This window comes from Rhodamnia argentea, chromosome 3, assembly GCF_020921035.1.
Source record: "Rhodamnia argentea isolate NSW1041297 chromosome 3, ASM2092103v1, whole genome shotgun sequence".
NCBI lineage: Eukaryota > Viridiplantae > Streptophyta > Magnoliopsida > Myrtales > Myrtaceae > Rhodamnia > Rhodamnia argentea.
In genome coordinates this window covers 14,333,589-14,355,936 of record NC_063152.1, presented here as the reverse complement: position 1 = coordinate 14,355,936, position 22,348 = coordinate 14,333,589, and the positions used below count along the sequence as shown (strand labels likewise).

The window sequence follows — 22,348 nt, the reverse complement described above, 5'->3', positions numbered from 1 at the left end:
AGAAGAGCACCTTACTAGTGTTCCTAACTAAATGGCCTTAATTATGTCCGAACTACGTGTGTGGTATTCTTAGGATTGATATATCGTATGATATTTTGCTAATGAGTTAAATTGGTGATGCTAATTGTCGTAAGCGATTATGCCTTATATTTTGTGTGGCTTCCTTGATGGGTAAGTTGCATGTGGTTGAGATATATGTCTCGTAAGATATGATTGATTGATAAGACGTCTTGAACGAATCAACGACCTTAGCCAGGCTTGGGCGTTGACTCACCGGGATTTATTTCTTACCCGTCGTGGTTAGCCTTTTTCAGGTCAGAAATGATGGAGTTTAGGGTTTTGTTGAAATTGACACCGAGGGCTATGTTGACGTGTAGCCCCTTACCTGGAGTAGATATGAGTGGACCCTACCTCGTCCCCGAAGTATGGAGCTAAATAGTATATTGCTTTGATTGGATAAGACAAGTCCGTCCAACAAAATGATGTTTTTGCGTTAACACGTTTCCGCCTTTTCTATCGTTGTGATATGATATTGTTTGGGAGTGTTATACGTTTCCGCATGCGTAGTAAGGTATTGTAGGTTGGTAGCGTGCCCGGGACGCTATCATTTATGACTTGAGGGATGAATTGGTAGGGATACTGCATGCTCGAGGATCGGGGCGTGACAGTATATGTATATAAAGTCTAAAATGTAAAATGATAAGAGTTATCTACGATTTGCCAAAATGTGCGAATATACATACACCTAAAATATGATAATTTCTTGAAAGATCAGAGTCGAATATGCTTCAATAGCAACATATTCTCAAATGGGAATTCCACATTTTAAATGTAAGGAAGCAACATTATCATAAAAATCATCCCATTTTTTCCCCTTTCAGAACGTTGATCAAAGTCGGTTTCGCTGTTTTTGCAAGACTTCCAACATTTGAAATATGTTAATTTCAGTTGTTGCGAGTCGTTGGTTCGCATGCTTGACCTCTCATGTAAGGAAGCAACATTATCATAAAAATCATCCCATTTTTTCCCCTTTCAGAACGTTGATCAAAGTCGGTTTCGCTGTTTTTGCAAGACTTCCAACATTTGAAATATGTTAATTTCAGTTGTTGCGAGTCGTTGGTTCGAATGCTTGACCTCTCATGTACTCCAAATCTCGAGGAATTCCTATAGCTCGTAGTAGGGACATCAATGATGTGCTCAAGGTAAGTTATGACGGACTAGATGCGCAAATGAGAAGGAGATTTTTCTCCGCATTGCCTGCTTCTTTAAGGGTGATAGTGAGTAGGTAAAGAAAGTGCTCAACGGTTGTGATTTTAAAGTAGTGATATGGTTACAAGTTCTCATTGAGAGATCCTTGATAAGAACTGAGCACGAAAACTTGCAAATGCATGACTTGATTCAGTTGATGGTTAAAGATATTGTGAACCAAGAATGTGATGAGCCCGGAAGACGCACCCGACTATGATGAGCCCAAAAGACGCAGCGGACTATGGATGTATGATGATGTTCTCGATGTTTTGTTAGACAACATGGTAAGACTTCCAAATATCATCAAAATTCTGCTCCTTATCTTTAACTCTAATTACTGAACATGCATAATCTAAATAGTCTTGTCTATACAGGGAGATTGTTCTATAAAAGCCATAGTTTTGGAGCCACCTGAGCCGATAGAGATATGTATCGGTCCCGATGCTTTTACCAAAATGAGAAGGTTGAGATTGCTCATTTTATGCAATGTGCATAATTCTTTCCAAGGTCCTATATGCCTTCCTAAGAAACCAAGATGGTTTCAATGGGCTGAATGTGTTTCAAGGATTCCAGAATTTTCCTCCGCTCCAAAAATATTATAAAAGTGGGACTTGATGTGGGCCGGAGCAATATCCCAAAGGCGCCAAATCAATATAAGGTAAGGATATACCTACATAACCCTTTTGGATTAAATATATGAATTTGTGTTTTCTTCCGAATGTTTTCCAAAGTTGGTTCCATTGTCTTTGCAAAATTTTAACATATTTTAAATTTTATTGAGATTTTTGGAAATTTTATTATGATAGAACATATATTCTTGACATTCATCTATTACATATAGTTAAAGCCCGAATCTAGAATCCAACAAAGTGTTCACTCCTATCCATGCTGCATGGCATTTCATTTTGTTGCCTCGCATACGCACTTGCCATGTGGCACTTCGCTATACTTCTACGATTGTTATATGGCATGAGACATGGCATGTTTTTGTTACATAGCCTACACTCGCATGCTCGCCACACAACACTTCACTTGAATTTTGTGAATGCCACATGCATGACGCGCGATATAGTTTTATTTCAAACTACTTTTAGTCTACTGATGAAGGTTATATCTATGTGAGGTGTAATGGTTCATGACTTTTTGCTAGACCAAAATTAATTTAAAGTAAATGTGTCATTTTGTACTAGTCTAGGATTTTTGTGCAATGAATTTACTTCGGAGTAAATCTGGACTCTAACTTGGGATTTTTAATGGTATTTATTCTAATTTTCATAACAATTGCTAACACAATTTTATTTGTGATTTTTTTTGTATTTGTATATGTATATACATCTAAAATGTAAAATGATATGAGTTATTGCTGATTTGCCAAAATGTGCCACTATACATATACTTAAAGTATGATAATTTCTTGAGAGATCAGTACCAAATATGCTTCAGTCGCAACATATTCTCAAACGGGAATTCCACAGTTTAAATGTAAGGAAGCAACATCATCATAGAATCGCCCTGTTTTCCCCCTTTCAGAACCTTTATCAAAGTCGGTTTCGTTGTTTTTGCGGGACTTCCAGCATTTGAATACGTTAATATATGTTACTGCGAGTCGTTGGTTCGCATGCTTGCCCTCTTGTGTACTCCAAATCTCGAGGAATTGGATATGCATAATTGCAAAAGCTTAGTTGAAGCCCATGAGTCCATCGCATATCATGACAAGATACAGGTATTGAATAAATGGGGTGCTTTGAACTTAGCATTTTTCCAAATGTGCTCATGTCAGAAAATCTTCGAACTCTCGATCTTGCATGGTGCACAAAGTTTAAGAAGTTCACTGATATTCCACGTAAACTCAAATGTCTGGAAAATATTTTTTACAAAGGACCACTGTCAAAAGACATCCTACATCAATAAAAAAAAATCTTCTCTTTGGAGACAATGTATTTAATGGATTGCCAAAATTTGGTAAGTCTTCTGTGTAACATCTACAAGTAACCAAACATCACACACTTGCAACCTGATGGCTGCATGAATTTAATCGAGTTTCCAAAATATGTATTGCGGTTGTGAGGAAGGGCAAGTGTGTTTTGAGTGATTGTGGATGGAAATGTAGAAGATCAAAGTGTGTGGGGATGGTTACGGGCTGATATATGCTAAATGCAAGGTTGAAAACAATCTGTTCAAGGCTTAAAGGACACACCACCAGCCAAAGAATAAGATCGGGATCAACGAAGTTCACCTCCAAGGCTTAAAAGAGAACCACCAGCCAAGGATAATAGACTTCGGGTCATAGAAACTCATCACCAAGGCTTAAAGGATGAGTTACTAGCCAAGGATAAAGGGATTCTTGGCTCACCACCACAGAGTAATCCAATCTCTGAGGATAAAGAAACCAAAATAGGAGTATCCAGTCTCCACATTGAAGACTCATAAAATGCTCTGAATTGAAAGACTCAATAATTAAATGCATTAAATTTGATAAAAACTTCAAATTCGTGCATCAGGTTGGGAAGTCCAAAAGACACATAAATGGTCATCAAACAATGGTAGAAAGTGACCAAACTAGCCCCTAATCATCAGTTGGTTGATGGGACCCTCAAAATCAGAAAATAAATCTTGTAACCGACACTATATCGCATGATGAATTGGTGCTACTCCTTATCCCATGAGATCGTGTTACAAACGGAGTTGGTTCTGACTTGTAAAACTAGCCATTGGGTCAGTGATATGTGACTTGAGCTTGAGGGCTGATCTTTCAAATTGGATCCTCCCACATCAAACTCCCCAGGTTGTTTGAGATTTGCCCTCAAATCTGATAGTTTATCATCTTCAATATATGGAGAAAGGTCCCCCACATTGAATGTTGCAGAGACACCATAATCTTCAAGGAGATCAACCTTGTATGCATTATCACCGACTCTCTCGAGAACTTTAAACGGACCATCAGCTCTAAGCATGAGTTTGTTCTTTCGACGAGCGGGAAATCTCTCTTTTCACAAGTGTAGCCACACTACATCATCGGGTTGAAATTCATTCTTCTTCCGATACTTGTTTGCTTTCTGTTTGTAAGATTCGTCCGCCTTTTTGATCTTGGTTCGAACCTGCTCATGAAGTTTTTTCATGACCTTGGCTCTTTCTTCATCATCATAGTTGACTTGAGAGTTGGATGGAGTTGGAATCATATCAATAGGTATAAGAGGATTGATTCCATATACAACTTCAAAAGGTGAACGACCAGTAGTGTAACTTGGCGATCTATTATAAGAAAACTCAACATGCACAAGTTTTAAGCCCCAATCCTTCAAAGTCTTACTCACCATGCTACGAAGAAGAGTAGTGATGGTGCGATTGGTTACCTCCATTTGACCATCAGTTTGTGGATGACAAGAAATACTGAATAAAAGTTTGGTGCCAAGCTTTCTCGATAGGGTCCTCCAAAAGTAACTCAGGAACTTGGAGTCATAATCAATACGATGGTTTTGGGAACCCCACGTAGACGAATAATCTCCTTAAAATATAAGTCGGCAACACGAGAAGCATTGTCCATCTTGTGACAGGGAATGAAATATTCCATCTTCGAGAATCGATCAACAACCACCATGATGGCATCTTTACCTCTTTGAGTCCTTGGAAGTGCCGCAATAAAGTCCATGCTAACGTCCTCCCATGGCTATGTTGGTACTAGTAGTGGAGTATAGAGCCCTTCATGGAAATGACTCTTCGCCGTTTGACATGTCGCATATCTAGAAATGAGGGCATGAATATCGCCATACATCTTTGGCCAATAAAAGTGCTCTTGAAGGACTTGAAGAGTTTTGTTAATTCTAAAATGACCTGCTATTCCTCCGCTATGTGCTTCTTGAATTAGTAGCTCTCTAAAGGAACTCTTGGGCACACACAATCGATTTCCTTTAAAAAGGAAACCATCTTGGATAGAATAAGTTCCTTGAACTCCATGCTTACAATTGTTGATGATGGTCAAGAAATCAGGATCATCAACATAGAGTTCTTTAATTTAATGGAAACCAAGAATTCTAAACTCTAAAATAGCAAGCATCGAGTATCTTCTCGATAAAGCATCAACCATAACATTTGTTTTGCCAAGTTCATACTTTGAGACAAAGGAAAAAGATTGAAGGAACTCTACCCATTTTGCATGCCTCGAATTTAGTTTGAGCTAGCCGCTTATATACTTCAATGCCTCATGATCAGAATGGAGAACAAATTGTTTAGGTGACAAATAATAACTCCAGTGGTCAAGCGCTCTCACAATTGCATAAAACTCTTTGTCATAAGTAGAGTAATTCTTCCTAGATTCTCTGAGCTTTTCGCTGAAATAAGCTAGAGGCTTTTGAGCTTAGGTGAGAACAGCCCCAATACCAACTCCACTAGCATCGCATGCTACTTCAAACACTTGATTGAAATTAGGAAGGGAAAGGATAGGGCACTCACAAAGCTTTTGTTTGATGGTTTCAAAGGCATTTTGGGCTGCCTTAGTCTATTCAAAGGTTCCCTTCTTAATGCATTCCGTTATAGGAGCCATGACGGTGCTGAAATTCTTCACAAACCATCGATAGAATGATGCAAGTCCATGGAAACTCCCCACAACAGAAATTGATTTAGGCTTGGGCTATGTCTTTATCGCATCCACCTTGGATTGGTCGACGGAGATTCCGTCTTTTGAAACCACATGTCCTAATAATATGATGTATAATGGCCTGAGCCTACCACTTGCAAGATATTGTCCACTTTAAACAGATAGTCCTAACGGTTTTGTTCCTCCAAAGGCTACCTATACACCCTCGAAAGGCACGTCTTGCAAGTTTAGAGAAACCAAGGCCATATAAGCCATCCCAAGATCTACTCCCTAAGCAATGTGGAATAAGGACATGTATACACCCACTCCGTGGGATGTCACATACTCACCCCTTAGCGGCATAGCGTCTCCGCTATGCCCTTAGCGGCACTAGTGAGCACCCACTACGGTTCACACATTGTCGGGAGTCGGCTCTTGTACCAAGTATTGTGACATCCTGTATTCCGACTCATTTTCGGAGCTTTGAATGAATGAAAGTCTCATTGATGTATTTAAGTTAAATCTCACTCAGAATTGATCCCTCTTGAGAAGACTAACCAAATGGGAATGGCTACCTAGGAAAATCAAGTACGTGGACCTAAGAACTTGATCCTAGACCGACTCTTTGGCTATGAAAATTATCAAGGGAATATTTTGGATCAATATAGGCCGATCCTAGAAAGATTAATGAACGATTTGGGTGATACACTATGCTTGGATCATGGGTGATTCCGTTTGGCCTCGTGTGGGATCCGAAAGTCCTTGAATCATTTTCTAACAATCGTGTCCATTGGGACTAGTGATTGACCCTTGCAATTACGTGACAACCAAGGTCATCGGGGCTTGAGTAATTCTTAAATGTGGTATTAATCACGGTCGATACGCATAACTCTTAAAAGCCACCTATTAGTTTGAGATATGCTGAAATTTCAATTAATCGAGATTGACCACGAATAGACTTTGAAATTACACGTCGGACCTTCGGGGGTTTCAATAATTATATTTTGGACGTCGCTTCATCCGGAGTACGGTTACTTCGTGGTTCGCCCCGAAGTGTTCGGAAAAATGAAATTAGGACTGAAAATGGGAAAAGACCCATTTCTCCACTTTGGTCAAGGGGCATTTTGGTCATTCACTCTTCATGGCCGAAAATTGACTAGTCAATGGTGAAGGAAATTACCAAAGTATCCTTCTTGCATTTCAAGAGCAAAAATGAGATGAATTATTGGCGGACCCCACAAGACTCTCTCTTTTCATTTTCAAGATCAAAATATCTACCAAAAATATCCTAACCTATTATATTGATTATTTTCATCATCTTCTTCATAAATTTCCCTCAACATTCTCTCACCTCACCCTCTCTCTCTACCTTGGCCGAATTCTCTCTTTACCGCCACCACCACTGTCATGACCCGAACCCTACGAGCTCGCCAACATCCCATCGCGCCATGCTTAAGTACGGTTCTCCAGGATTCAAGGCCAACAAACTCATGCAGAAGCGAAAACCATTCCCGTACAGAAACAAACGATAACACGATGACCCGGGACACTAAAAGAAAAACTTATATACATATACACATATCTATTACAACTTTCAAACCCAAGGCTTCAAAGGCCACCGTACAAGCCTATTACCACCTATAACAAAAAGATCTAATAGTCGAAGCCTAACTTTCATCTAAAAGAAAAATACTCATCGTTAGTTAATAGGCCAACTACCCTAGGTCTCATCCTCACTATCATCGATCGAAGACACTAAAGCTTCCTCCTCCTCCTCCTCCTCCTCCTCCTCATCAGTCTCGGATGGCAGCTCCACATCTAAGGGTTCCAAGATCTCCACATCCTCTTCCGGTACCGAGTCCTCTAGGTTGGACTTCGAATCCTCGGGGCCGGTGTCCAAGCTCGTCACTACACCGTCGGGAGGGGCAGCTTAAGTGGGGTCCCATTCCCTAACTCCATCATAAGGAATGTCGAAGCCCTTCAATGGTCATACTAACATATCTCTATGCCTATAAGTCCATGCTAGGTATGTCCGGGGTTTCCAAAAATTCTCTCCGACGTCTACCCATATAGTCATAGTATGTCTATAATACACCTTATCTACCCCCACCGGATACTCTGTAATCACTGTCTCCATATCTCGATGAATCCCAAATCTCTACGATGGATCGTTCATTGCCGAGGCGGAGGGTCCGAAAAAGGTAACCCATGACGGGGTGAGAATAAATCTCGGTAAGAAAGTCTCTAATCCTAGATTAGGGCGCTAGTTTCTCCGGACACGTCTTAGGTGAGCAGTTCTCAAGAAATTCTTCCTCGATCAATAATTCACAGAATAAATTCCCGAATAAATGTCATTCTTTCTTCCAACTTGCTACACCTTAATAAAAAAAAATGCCACGTTACTCAGAAGCCCATGTTTAACGCGTCAGGCTAAAATATAAATGGATAGACCCGCGTAATAACGCCTTAGGCCATTAATAGTCCGGACCCGCGTAATAACGCCTCAGGTTAATATTCCACGTTTAATGCCTCGGGGTAAAATATGGTCTTATGAATACAAACCCCGTGTAATAACACCTCGGGGCTAAAATTTTGCACTCACGCTCGTTTATTCCTCATAAAGACCATACAATAATAATAATAATAATAATAATAATAATAATAATAATAATAATAAAAATCCCTCGATCGCTCGTTTGATACCACACGATCACATAAAACCTCCCGAACAATCAATCCAAACCACATGATCCCACTAAATTTCCCGATTAGCAGATCAAAACCACACGATCTCACCAATTTTCTCTAACCGCTCAATCGAGACACTTGATCTAATTATACTGAAGAAATATTCGATTGGAACCACGTGATTCACTCACGTTGAATAATTAATAAATTGGGACTGCTCGATTAAATCATACTCAAGCCGTCGGCCAATCGGTACCACATGATTAATTTATGCTACTGTAATAATTACTCTACGCCATACGATTAAAATTATGCTAATGTAACAATTAATATATACCGTACGATTAAATTATGCTAACGTGCAATTAATACGTACCACACGATCAAATTACGCTAACGTAGCAATTTACCGAGGCTGTACGATTAAATTATCATAATGTACATTTAATCTAACCCACATGATTAATATATTGATTTGATACTCTTATTAAGAGGTCCTTGATTAGCATTAAGTTTGGAATCATATGAATGCATGACTTGATTCAATCGATGGGTATAGGTATCGTGAAGGAAGAATGTGATGATCCCAGGAGACGTAGTAGACTATGGCTATATGAGGATGTTCTTGATGTTCCGTCATGTGACATGGTAAGACTTGCAAATATGATAAAATCTTTGCTTCTTATCTTTGACTCTAATTACTGAATATGCAAAACCCAAATATTCGTGTACATATAGGGAGATTGTGCAGTCAAAGCCATAGCATTGAAGCTACCTAAGCCGATAGAGATGCGTATTGGTCCTAATGCTTTTACAAAAATGAGAAGGTTGAGATTGCTCATTTTTGGCAACGTGCATAATTCTTTCCATGGTCCTATATATATGTCCCTAATGAACTAAAGATGGTTTCATTGGAATGGATGTGCGTCCTGGATTCCAGAATTTCCTTCGGGTGAAAATAAATTAGTGGGACTTCATATGAGCAATTGCAGTATCCCAGCAGTGCCAAATCAATTAAAGGTCAGCATTTTTTACTGAACTTTTCATTATCTACCTACGCATACACAAAAGGAAATATTGTTACTCTGTTTTAGGAACTATTTCTCTATTTTCTTTCAAAATGACGCTAACAACTTGCGTTAGAAATAATTTTAATTGCAGCAAAATTGGCATTTGAAAAATTAAGCGAACAACTTTATTAGAAATACTCAATGGAAACATTTTTGTAATAAAATACATAATACAAAGAAGTTTTATACATATATGTGGAAAGAAAAAGATATTTCAAGATTTGAAATTTTTTTATGGTCGTCATTGCATCATTAGATGACTTTCCATAATGAAATATGTGAGAGATAAAAAATATAATAGTAAATTTCACGTATCTGTCCATGGTGTAATATATGTAAAATAAGTAATTGAGTATAATTGATGGAAGGAATATATAATAAAAAAGATTGAAATCTTTCAAAGTAACAGACCCTCTTTAGGTTACATGATAGTATAGATAAGGTTTACATACTTCCTAAACCTAATAACTCTAACTATCAACATAGATATATTTCAAAATCAGATCAAATCTACCTAGTGAAGAAATTCAAAATGCAATTCGCCATCGGTTATTTACGTATAAAATTTTTGTTTTACTAAAAATTTGTATAGTGATCGAACAAAGAAGGAAACAAAAATATGACCAACCTACCCATGGAGTAGCTGGTTGAGTGGTAGGCCACATAGTCATCAAGTGATAGAGCCTAAACGCGGGGGATTTGCCCAGCATCAATAAAATTAGCTCGGTCAAAGGTTTGAATGCGTCTTTACGTAAAACAAGGCATTGTTTATTGCTTAAATCAATTCTCAAGGAGGAACACTTCTAAGTGGACATATAATAGAGTACTTATTAGGAACTTTGCCAGTAATATGTGTATTGTGTGCACAGCTAAATTAATATAAGTGATGCAAGATGCGGCCATACCGCTAATTTCCTAATAGAAAGTCAGAGCCAGATTTTTAATTGAGCATACAAAATCAAGTTTTTATTTTCCTTGGAATGTTTTTCAAAGTTGGATTGATTGGCTTTGCATGAATTCAATAAAATTTTAAAGTTCAGTAAATTTTACGCAATCCCGTTCATCTATGATATATAGTTAAAGCCGACACCGCAAAGTCTTCATTCATATGCTCGTCATGCGATGCTTCACTTTGCTTTTGTGATTGCCACATGCCATGACCCGTGGAATAGTTTTGTCATGTGGCCGCATCTGCACTCAGCCACATGGCACTTCACTATAGTTCTATGATTGTCACATGGCATGACGCGTCGCATAATTTTGTTATGTTCCCTACATTTGCATGCTTGCCGCGTGACACTTCACTTGAATTTTGTGATTGCCACATGCATGACACGAGACATAGTTTTATCCCGAACTAATTTTTATCTACTAATGAAGAGTAGATTTGGTTGAGAATTATCAGTTTGTGATTTTTTTGTTAGATGAAAATTAACTTGGGGTAAATGTGTCATGGTCGTCCTAGTTTAGGATTTTCATGAGACAAAAATTAATAAGGGATAGTCTCTCTCGAGGTATAGTTGCAGGCGTAAGCCGTGCGGATCCTCGGATACCAAAAAAAAAAAATTAATAATAATAATAAGGGATAAATGTGCATGGGATTTTTATTGGTATTTAATCTATTATTTTCATACTTGTTAACACAATTTTTATTTGCGTACTTTTCAGTATTGTATATCTATATATTTTAAATTCTTTCAAATAATTTCTGAAATGTAAAGTGATAAGAATTAACTCTAATTTGCTAATATTTACGTATGTATGAATGAGTGCTGGTAAAGTTTAGTAATTTCTCAATACTATTTTAAATCTTCCAACATCAGTTTATAGTAACTTTGATTGAAAAGTTAGTTACTAGGTTAAAAAATTTACTCGGAAACCTGACTAGTAATTATTCCATATCCTTTCCCTCACGAACCCAATCTCCCTCGTGTGTTGGGTAGCCAATTTTATAACCCTCAATCAAGGTAAGCCCTCAATACCCAAAAAAAAAAAAAAAAAAAAATCAACGTAAGCTCCTACAAATAAATTATGATATTATTAATGATCAATATTATAAAACCATGGACACCGTCAATTGCATCGGATATTTAAAGTTCACGAGTTTGACTACCCCCGTCTATGTACAACAACTACCATAATGCATAAATGTGGACTCTGCAGCAGATCAACTCTACATTAAATAAACAAATTGCTCAATTTTTACGATTGGCGACCTCAAATGTAATAATTTCGTGAAAGATACAATAACGGATATGCTTCAGTGGCAACCTATTCTCAAACGGGAATTCCACTTTCTAAATATAAGGAAGCAAACAGCATCCTACAAACACCCCCCTTTTTGTCCCTTCCAGAATGTTTATCAAAGCTGATTTCGCCGTTTCTGCAGGATTTTCGAAATTTGAAGTACATGAATTTTGACTTCTGCAAGTCGCTGGTTCGCATGCCCGACATATCGTGGACTCCAAATCTCGAGGAATTGCATCTCTGTGGTTGCAAAAACTTGGTAGAAGCCCACGAGTCCATCACAGATCATGGCAAGTTACAGGTCTTGGATTTACGTTATTGCTCTGAACTTAGCGTTCTTCCGAAAGTGCTCAAGTAAAAAAATCTACGAAAACTCAAACTTCAACAATGCACAAAACTAGAAAGGTTCCCTGATGTTCCATATAAACTGGAAGGCCTAACAGAGCTTGATCTTGGCGGGACCGCTATTGAAGGACTTCCTATATCCATAGAAAATTTGGTCTCTTTGGAGACAATATCATTATATAAATGCAAGAACCTAGTAAGTCTTCCGTCTAGCATTTACAAGTTACAAAACCTTATAACCTTAGACGCTGAGTGTTGCACAAACTTAATCGGGTTTCCAAAGTTTGAGGATTCAGATGATCCTTGCATGAAGACCGGACTTTCAAATTTACTTAGGTTGGATCTTGATGGATGTAATTTGACCGAAGTAGAGTTTCTCGAGAATCTTTCCTGTTGTCCCATCTTGAGAGACTTACAACTGGGGAGGAACAATATTAATAGCCTTCCTACGTCCATCAGTAAGCGTGATCGTTTGTTCTTTTTGGCTGTTAGCGAATGCCCTCAATTACGAGAGATTCCCGAGCTTCCACTGTTCTTGCGCAATTAGATGCGGAAAATGGCGAATCTCTGCAAAAAAATGACTCAACTTTAATTCATCATTTTGTCCGTAGAGGGTTGGCCATGGCTGATAGTTCTTCACCCGACCAGGTTAGATTCTCTCTCTCTCTCATGCACGCTATTAGATAAAATATTGAAGTGGGGTCCACAGGAGATACGGTGTGCGCCCATGCGGGCAACCACACCCCGGTGAGCGATTATTTGCTCAAACGTGAAGAATCACGTTGGTTGGCTTTACGTCAATAACTAACGCACTCTCCTTCGTTCTCTATTCTATTTTTGTTCATTCTGTCATTTCAAGAAAATAGAAAACGCAGAACGCTCCTCCCATCGTCGATTGTCGTTTGACGAAGAAAAACTCCGTGATCGCAAAGGGCATCTAATGCGTGAACAATAAGGTATGTCCTCGTGATGTATCTTCGTCGATCGATGAATCCGGTGATCTATTGGGCATGTTTCCGCTGTTTTGAGTATGTGTTAGATCGGATTTTGTATCCTACATTGGTATCAGAGCATGTGTTACTTGTTTCCCGATCGTTTTGTGTTGATATGGTGTGTTTTGAAGATTTTTAACCCTAATCGCGAGATTCTTGTTCATAGCCTTTTGATCATGGTTTGTTCGTCAAAATAGTAAATTGAATATACCATTAGAACGGGCTCGACGAGACGATCGTTTTGAGTGGTCGCCGGCCCCGAGGGTCCGCCGGACGCCGCCGCACGCGCGCCACGCGCCGCGACGGGGAGGAGTACCGCGGGGCCGTGGCGTTTCGTCCCTTTTTTATCCCATTTTCGTTCGCCATTTTTGAGTTATGAATATACCATCGTGTTCGTCTCGAAAAGACGAAAATTTTGGCGAAAATTTGGTCGCCGGAGGATGCTTGGACGGCGGCTCACGCGCCTAGCACGCGCCGCGGACCCGCTAGCGCGGCGGGCCACGCGCGCCGCACGTGCGGCGCACGTGGGCAGGCTAGCCGGGCCGCGCACATGGCAGCGGCCGCGGGGTATTGGGCCTGGACAGGCCCAATTCGAAGCTTTTTATTTAAAAAAAGGCCCAGTCCACTAGAGAAAGCCCAGTCTCTATTTTTTGTTTAAAAAAATTGATCCGGCCCATTTGCTTTAATAAACCCAGCCCATTTCATTTTTTTATCCGGCCCGCGACCCGCGACAGGCCCGACCCGGTCTGACCTTTGACCCGCGCCGTTGACCGTTGACCCGTTGACTGTTGACCGTTGACCGTTGACTGTTGACCGTTGACTTTGACCGTTGACCCAAAAAAAAAAAAAAAAAGGTCTTGTTGGTCAATACTAAGGGGTCTTGTTTTACCTATTATTTTATTTATTATGATATGTTCATAATAGTTACAAAATAATTGGATTTTCGTAATCCATTTGTGTTCTGCATTCGTTGCGGGAACAATGCAATGGGTAAGACGAAATGCAAGAACACCCCAAAGGCCAAGGAGAGCTCAAGCTCAGCATGCTCTAAGGGAAAAGATTACAAAATTGGGTCTTTATAAATGGGATAATGCTTCTGACATTATAACCCATGTTATTAAGGTCAACGAAATGATCCAAGAAATCGTATGGGGTGGACAAGAAATGACTCCAGTAGATGCATTTTATGCACTACGTAACACTATACCCGTAGAATGGCATGGTTTGATGAATAGCGCGTGGTGGAATGATGCTGCCACATATAAGAAATCCGTGCTACATTTCTTACACGATTTTATAAGGATCGGAGCGATGAAGACGTCATCACTTGCAATGAATGTGTCTTGGCGCAGACGGAATGCGCCCTGGCGTAAAGGCAAGGGTCCGCAAAGGTTTTCTTCAAAGGAGCCGATTTGGGCTCCCGATTTGATTAATAATCCTCCTCAAGACCTTAATTATTCTTTTCCTTGTACCAAGGAAATTACATATGCTCATGTTGTAACCGGAGCTAGGAGGATCACACGTTATTATATTTATACTTTTATTTTTAGCTAGTTCCTTTCTTGTATGTCTTGGGAGACTTTTAGGGACTTGTGATTGTTGTATTGATGATTTACGTATATATATTATGTTATGTGTATATATTTCCAGAGGGAGTGTTCACAAGTTTTAGTAATCGTATGATGAACACAAATTGATGATTGTATTGGTATTGGTTTTAGATAAGAAAATCTGGATGATGATGGGGAACTTAGTGAACTGTTGATTTTAGATTCTTTTTTGAAACTATATACCAATATAATCAAGATGCATGAATATGATTGCATTTGTTGCATACAAATAGACTTTAAACACGTGCTAAATGTTATACTCAGATACTATGGCAACGGCATTTAAGAATATTGTTCTTGAGCTCAACAAGGGTGAGAAATTGAATGGAGAAAATTATGAAATCCGGAGTATGAAAATCCAGTATGTGCTTGAAGAACTAGAGGCACTGGAAGCTCTTAACCTGACCATGACCGAGCCGGAGGATGGCAATACTGCACAACACAGAAGAGACAAAGAAGCCTTCACCGCCTGGAAGAAAAAGAACTCTACTTGCTCGCATTACGTTGTTGAGTAGTATGGATAATGACATCATGAGGGAGTTCGGGCAGCATGAAAATGCTAAAGACATGTGGGATGCATTGAAGGCTAGATTTGGTCAGACTTACGTCACCAAGCTGAGGCGGCTTACAATCAGGTTCGACACTTATAAGATGCCACATGGGCAGAATATAAAGCAACATTTGAGGAAAATGTCGAACATGATTAGTGAGCTAAAGGATGCTGGACATGTGTTGTCCGATGAACAACAAGTGCAGCTGTAATTCGCTCTTTGCCTCACAATTGGGAACACATGAAGGTGAACCCGACCCACAATGTGAACGTCACAACCTTTGAGGATGTTGTGCGCCATTTGGAGCTAGAGGAGGACCGCCTTCTGGCGGCTAAGATACAATCCGATGTATATGTTACTGGATCAAGCTCACATGGAGCTTCGGGCTTCAAGCGCAAGCATCCTGGAAAGTTCAAGAAGTGGACAGGCAAAAGAGTTGAACCATCCGGCAAGAAACCAAAGTTTGAGAAACATGGAAAAGGGAAGCGTCCCATGAAGAAGAACATTTCGAGGATGAAATGTTACAACCGTGGCAAGAAGGGTCACTTCGCTCACGACTGTGGTGAGCCGAAGAAGGTAGAAACCCTTAACACACTTAAAAGTGTTTGTTACGTATCAAGTTCTGTATTTTTAACTGAATCTCATCCTTTGTGGACTGTAGACTCGGGAGCCACGGACCATGTAGCCAGAGATCGAAATACGTTCGTGGAATTTCGACGAATTCCAAGTGGAGCGAGATGGATTTATGTAGGAAACAATTCCAGAGTAGAAGTGAAAGGAATTGGCACTTGCCAACTTATCATGCGTGGTGGACGCACTTTATTTCTACATGATGTTCCGTACGCTCCGGAGATTCGTCGAAATCTTGTCTCTGTGTTGGTGTTAGTGAAACTTGGTTTTAATATGAATTTTCACAACAATGGTGTGGATTTGTCGCTAGGAACAACTTTTTATGGTTCCGGTTATTTCATGGATGGCTTTATTGTATTGGATATCGAACATACTAGTGTGAATGTATGTTATTCCCTGTTTGCATCTTCTAGTTCTAATGAGAATGATGTGAATACATGGCATGCTAGACTTGGTCATATTGGCCAACAAAGAATGAATAGATTAGCCAAAGATGGCTTATTAGGCAATATTGAGAAAGTTGAATTGCCTACCCGTGAGCATTGCCTAATGGGAAAAACAACTAGAAAGCCATTTGGAAAAGGGACAAGAGCTGAATTTCCATTGCAATTAATTCATACCGACATCCGTGGTCCGATGAATGTTAGGGCAAGGCATGGTGCTGTTTATTTCATCACATTTATTGATGATTATACTCGATATGGATATGTCTATCTGATATCTCATAAATCAGAAGCATTTAGTTGCTTCAAGAAATTTATGACCTTAGTGGAAAATCAGTTAGATAAGAAAATAAAAGCTTTGAGATCCGATCGAGGTCGAGAATATTTATCCGATGAGTTCAGAAATCTATGTGATGAAAAGGGAATAGATAGACAGTTATCTATTCCATATACTCCGCAACAAAATGGTGTTGCCGAAAGACGAAACAGAACCCTACTTGAAATGGTTAGGTCCATGATGGCACAAGCTAATTTACCGATTGCCTTTTGGGGCGATGCTTTATTAACAAATGCCTATGTACTTAACCGAGTGCCTTCCAAATCGCTCACTTCTACCCCATATGAATTGTGGACAGGTCGAAAGCCCGATTTAAGCTTTCTCAAACCTTGGGGTTGTGCCGCCTATACTCATGAGTCCTCACATAAATATGGAAAATTAGGACCAAGAGGCAAAAAGAGTATCTTCATAAGGTACTCAGAACACTCAAAAGGATATGTGTTCATAGGTGAGCAAGAAAGTGGAAATGTGACTGAATTTGAATCACGAGATGTCACATTCTTAGAGAATGAATTTCCAAGAAAGGGCGAAATAGGTGAAGATTGTTCCCTATTTGAGACATTGGATCAAGATAATGAGATCGTTGGACATAATGATCCAAGTGGAAGCAATGTGAGAGGTGGGGAGTTGAATACAAACCGATCTCCATTGCAACCACTTGATGAATCAATGTCATTATCCGGTCCGAGTGGGAGCGTATTGGAGGAAGAAGTACCCTTGGTACAATCTTCTCCACGACGAACTGGTCGCAAAAGCATTCCTCGACGACGCTTTGAAATTGAAGGGGAAGCTTTCATGATCGCTCCATTGGATGAAGATGAGCCAAGAAATGTGAATGAGGCTCTATCTTGCCCCGATAAGGAAAAATGGATGAAAGCAATGAAAGAAGAGATGGAGTCAATGAAATCAAACCAAGTTTGGGAACTGGTTGATCTTCCGAAAGGACGCAAAGCCATTGGGAACAAATGGGTTCTCAAAATAAAGCGCAAGGCTGATGGCTCAATTGAGAAATATAAGGCACGCCTTGTGGCGAAAGGATATAACCAACAGGAAGGAATTGACTATGAAGATACTTTTTCTCCCGTGGTAAGATTTACCTCGATTCGCCTCATTCTAGCAATAGTGGCTAGTTTGGATCTTGAATTACATCAGATGGATGTAAAGACCGCTTTTCTCAATGGAGAATTAGATGAAGAGATTTACATGGAACAACCCGTTGGGTTTGTTAAAAAGGGCCAAGAACAAAAAGTATGTCGACTTTTGAGATCGATATATGGCCTTAAGCAGTCTTCAAGACAATGGTATATACGCTTCAATAATGCCATAGTGGCATATGATTTTGAAATAATTAATGAAGATAATTGCGTCTATATCAAAAGGTCCAAAGGTCACTTTGTAATTTTATCATTATATGTTGATGATATATTGATTGCTGGAAATAATATGGAGTTTGTGAAGACAGTCAAAAGTTGGCTATCTTCTAATTTTGAAATGAAAGATATGGGTGAGGCTACATACATTCTCGGAGTTAAGATTTCGAGAGATCGTTCGAAAAGGTCATTATCTCTTTCGCAAGAGACGTACGTCAATAAAATTCTCGAACGATTTTGTATGCAAGATTGCAAACCCATTGATACTCCTATTGCAAAAGGTAATGGGTTGAGCCGAAGAATGTGTCCTAAGACTCCACAAGAGCAAGAACGTATGAAAAATGTTCCATATGCCGGTGCTATTGGAAGTCTCATGTACGCCATGATGTGTACAAGACCCGATATTTGTTATGCGGTTGGATTGGTCGATAGATACCAATCCAATCCAGGTCAAGCACATTGGATTGCCGTTAAGAGAATTTTGAGGTATCCGAAAGGAACTGCCGATTACTCGCTAACTTATCAAGGAAGTGATCTGCACCTAGAGGGCTACACCGATGCTGACCGGGGAGGAGATTTGGATGAGAGAAAATCCACTTACGGAAATGTATTCTTACCGAATAATGGCGCCATATCATGGAGCGATAAGAAACAACATGATGTATAGCCTTTTCCACCATGGAAGCCGAGTTCGTGGCATTATCGGCGGCAGCACAAGAAGGTGTTTGGCTTAGAAGATTTATGGATCATTTGGGTGTTACAGGAGATGCTGCAAAACCTGTGAAGGTTTATTGTGATAGTCAAGCAGCAATGGCTTATACTAAGGATCCTAAGTTTCATAGTAAGACCAAACACATAGACATTAAGTATAACTATGTCAAGGACATGGAAGCACGAAAGGAAGTGAACCTACAGTATATATCTACGCATAGAATGTTAGCAGATCCCATGACAAAGCCAATTCCTAGAGATGTTTTCTTTGGTCATATAAAGACTCTAGGACTGTGTAGAGGTTAATGTATTGAATATTTGTAATTTTTCCCCGAACGTCAATAATTGATGATGTTGTTTATCAATATTAAAGTCTATAAGTTTATTTGATATTCATGCATGTTAATGCTTGGTGCACTATATGTTAAAAAGGTATGTCGGACGGATGAGAGGTTAGCCCACTCACACGGGTAACCGCCTCTATTTACTTATGTAGTGAATAGAGATGAAGCAATTTTAAGCTTATTATCTAGGTGATAATTGAGAGCTCAAGCTTAAAATACTAATACCGCCTTAACATGATGTTAAGATGAGGACTTATTACTTACAATGTCCGGAAGTGAAATAACCCACATATTTCGCTTTATCTGTCTTAAATGCCGGATGAGAGTTCTGATGAAAAACTCGTGGCTGGAGTTGTTACGTGAACTCAAGTTAAACACTGAGTGTGTCAAGATGAGCATCCGTACGGTATTAAAATAGAAAGACATACGCTCCATAGGGAAGGAGAACATACCGTAATACGTACTTCATATTACGTATGCACTATCGACCAATGAGAGTAGGCAAAAGTTTTTGATCTCAACTTCTCTGTGCCGTGTGAGACTCTCGAGGATAAAATTCCTCATTTTAAGTACCCTCATGACTATTCATTATTCTCAAGGTCTCTATTTAGTGTTTGCTATCTTAGGGTGTTGCCTATGGTCATGAAATTGATTCGATCTAAAGGGACATTTCTAGAAAAGCAAGCTGAACCGAGATTGAGAGATCTAATGAATGAGGAAGATTGATTTGGAGTTTTAAGTCACATTATGAATTATATTCACAGACCGGTCAATTATGATTATTTGGTGTGATCATAATTGTGAATATAATATGTCAATTTTAAAATGAGATTTAGTGAGAAATTTATATGTGATCGATCGATCTAGGGTACAACATACAATTCATTTCTTTTTATGTCCAATTTTAGAGCTGTCATATACTCCCAACGGATATATGACAACGAGCTCTCGGTGTATGCTGGTCGCACGGATTATTTGCCAATATGAACTTTGCGAAGATAAAAAGTTTAGTTGTTAGTCCTCCGTGGACAAATAGGAGTTGTTTGCCCTACATGGGCGAGTGGGAGATATTAGATAAAATATTGAAGTGGGGTCCACAGGAGATACGGTGTGCGCCCATGCGGGCAACCACACCCCAGTGAGCGATTATTTGCTCAAACGTGAAGAATCACGTTGGTTGGCTTTACGTCAATAACTAACGCACTCTCCTTCGTTCTCTATTCTATTTTTGTTCATTCTGTCATTTCAAGAAAATAGAAAACGCAGAACGCTCCTCCCATCGTCGATTGTCGTTTGACAGAGAAAAACTCCGTGATCGCAAAGGGCATCTAATCTGTGAACAATAAGGTATGTCCTCGTGATGTATCTTCGTCGATCGCTGAATCCGGTGATCTATTGGGCATGTTTCCGCTGTTTTGAGTATGTGTTAGATCGGATTTTGTATCCTACACACGCACATATTGATGTGGAGTATATGCTGAATTCAATGTGCGCTTGTATATTCCAATAGCAGATAATGCAAGATTGGGCTTCAGAAAAGCAAACAAATATGAAGTAATTCTGCACGTGTGCATGCGATGGCGTACTTTTATAATAATGATTCCATCACATGAAACTTGTATATTAGTGCAAGCAAGGATCACTGGATCTATACTCATTTAGAGAGCTAGAAATACTTGTTAAAGTCGAAATGAATTCTTCTATTTGGGCACAAATAACAAACTCGAATTCTTTCTAACGGTATCTCTTCATGACAGGTACCTCATGATTTGGAAATTTTTCTCCCGGAAGGAGAGATGCCAGAGTGGGTCCTCCCTGTTGAAGAGGGCTCCGTAACTTTCAAGGCTTCAAAGGATTTATATGACAAGTTTCTTGGATTGGCTTTCTGTTTCGACATCCATGAAGGGGAAGGTAGGGAGACCCATCCCAAGTTTGATATTTTTCCATCGGTTGATGGCGAAATGCGGAATTACAAAGGAGACATAAGTTTACAATGGAAGTGTCCAGATTATATGTGGCTTCAGTATTTCGTACCATCCGACCTATGGGATATAGTCGATTTTGGTCAAATTGATGAGAATTATGTACAATTCAGCCTTAGAGTGTCGACTACGGATGTGGAAAAGTGGGGATTGCGAATAATATGCAAACCACTAGAGGATGATTTAAAGGTCAAACTTTGAAACAATCAGCTAATGGATCCAGCTTTACTCTGCGAGGTTGTTCTTGAAACAGATTCAGAAGTCGAGAGCAAAGATCATTCGATTAAGAGATTGAAGGAAATGGAAGATTGTCAAATGAGTTCTGAGAAACATAGTCAAATAGAATCAAAGAGAAATCATGAGTTTATTCTCCCTCAAGGCAAGCGAATGAAGACTCTGTCAACTTCCAATTCGACGGATGGAGATGAGAAAGCTTTTGTTGACTGACGGTTTTTGTTGGTGGAATGATGGAAACTTGATAAGGAAGCAATTCGTAGGTAAGTGAACTCAGCTGATGTCCATTACGATGCATTCTTTCTTCTTCTTATTCGCGTTTAATTGATATTCTAACTAAAATTCTGTAATTCTTTATTCACTTTTAGCACCACGACTTATCATCTTCTATCAGACACCAGCGAGCTCTGACAAGTGTAAGTTCGCCACTTGCCACGGAGGTGACCAACAGAAGAAGTTCGTCTCCCTGAAACAAAGTTCCTAGAGAACCGAAGGCGATGGAGACTAGCGAGCGGAGGCGACGGACTACCACCGCTGACCAAAGCTGTGGAAATTGGTAAGATTGCTATAGATTAGGTAATGCCTGGCACATACAAATTGTCACGACCCGAACCCTACGAACCGCCGACATCCCACCGGGCCTCGCTTGCATACGATTCTTCAGGATCCTCGGGCCAACAAAATTAAACAACACATGCGGAAGCAACAACAACCCTCGTACAGAAAACCAACAAAATTATGATAACTTGGGATGGTACAAACACACATATGTACATATATACATAGTTGTTACAAACTGTCAAACTTAAGGCTTCGGGGGCCACTGTACAAGCCCGTGACCACCTATAACAAAAGACATGTGGTCGAAGCCCGCTACACAACCAAAATACATCACTCTACAAAAACTAAGAGACCAACTATCCTACGCCTCGACCCGCTATCCCGGGCGGCTACTCGTTATCCGAAGGTTCCA

At 39.6% G+C, this 22,348-nt stretch overlaps 3 protein-coding genes across 3 annotated transcripts in view; all 3 read left to right on the top strand.

The window, feature by feature from the left end:
* Positions 1 to 22,348, top strand: part of LOC125314483 (tRNA-specific adenosine deaminase TAD2-like) — a 636,221-nt gene that overhangs the window by 309,995 nt on the left and 303,878 nt on the right. The window lies entirely within an intron of this gene.
* Positions 1 to 22,348, top strand: part of LOC115729247 (disease resistance protein RUN1-like) — a 1,053,956-nt gene that overhangs the window by 839,887 nt on the left and 191,721 nt on the right. The window lies entirely within an intron of this gene.
* The window catches only part of LOC125314478 (TMV resistance protein N-like), a 61,344-nt gene that overhangs the window by 34,204 nt on the left and 4,792 nt on the right, over positions 1 to 22,348 (top strand). Inside the window, exon 4 of the mRNA XM_048276850.1 lies at positions 21,621 to 21,638. Coding sequence (XP_048132807.1) covers positions 21,621 to 21,623 — 3 coding nt within the window. The 3' untranslated portion in view covers positions 21,624 to 21,638. The remainder of the gene's footprint in view (positions 1 to 21,620; positions 21,639 to 22,348) is intronic.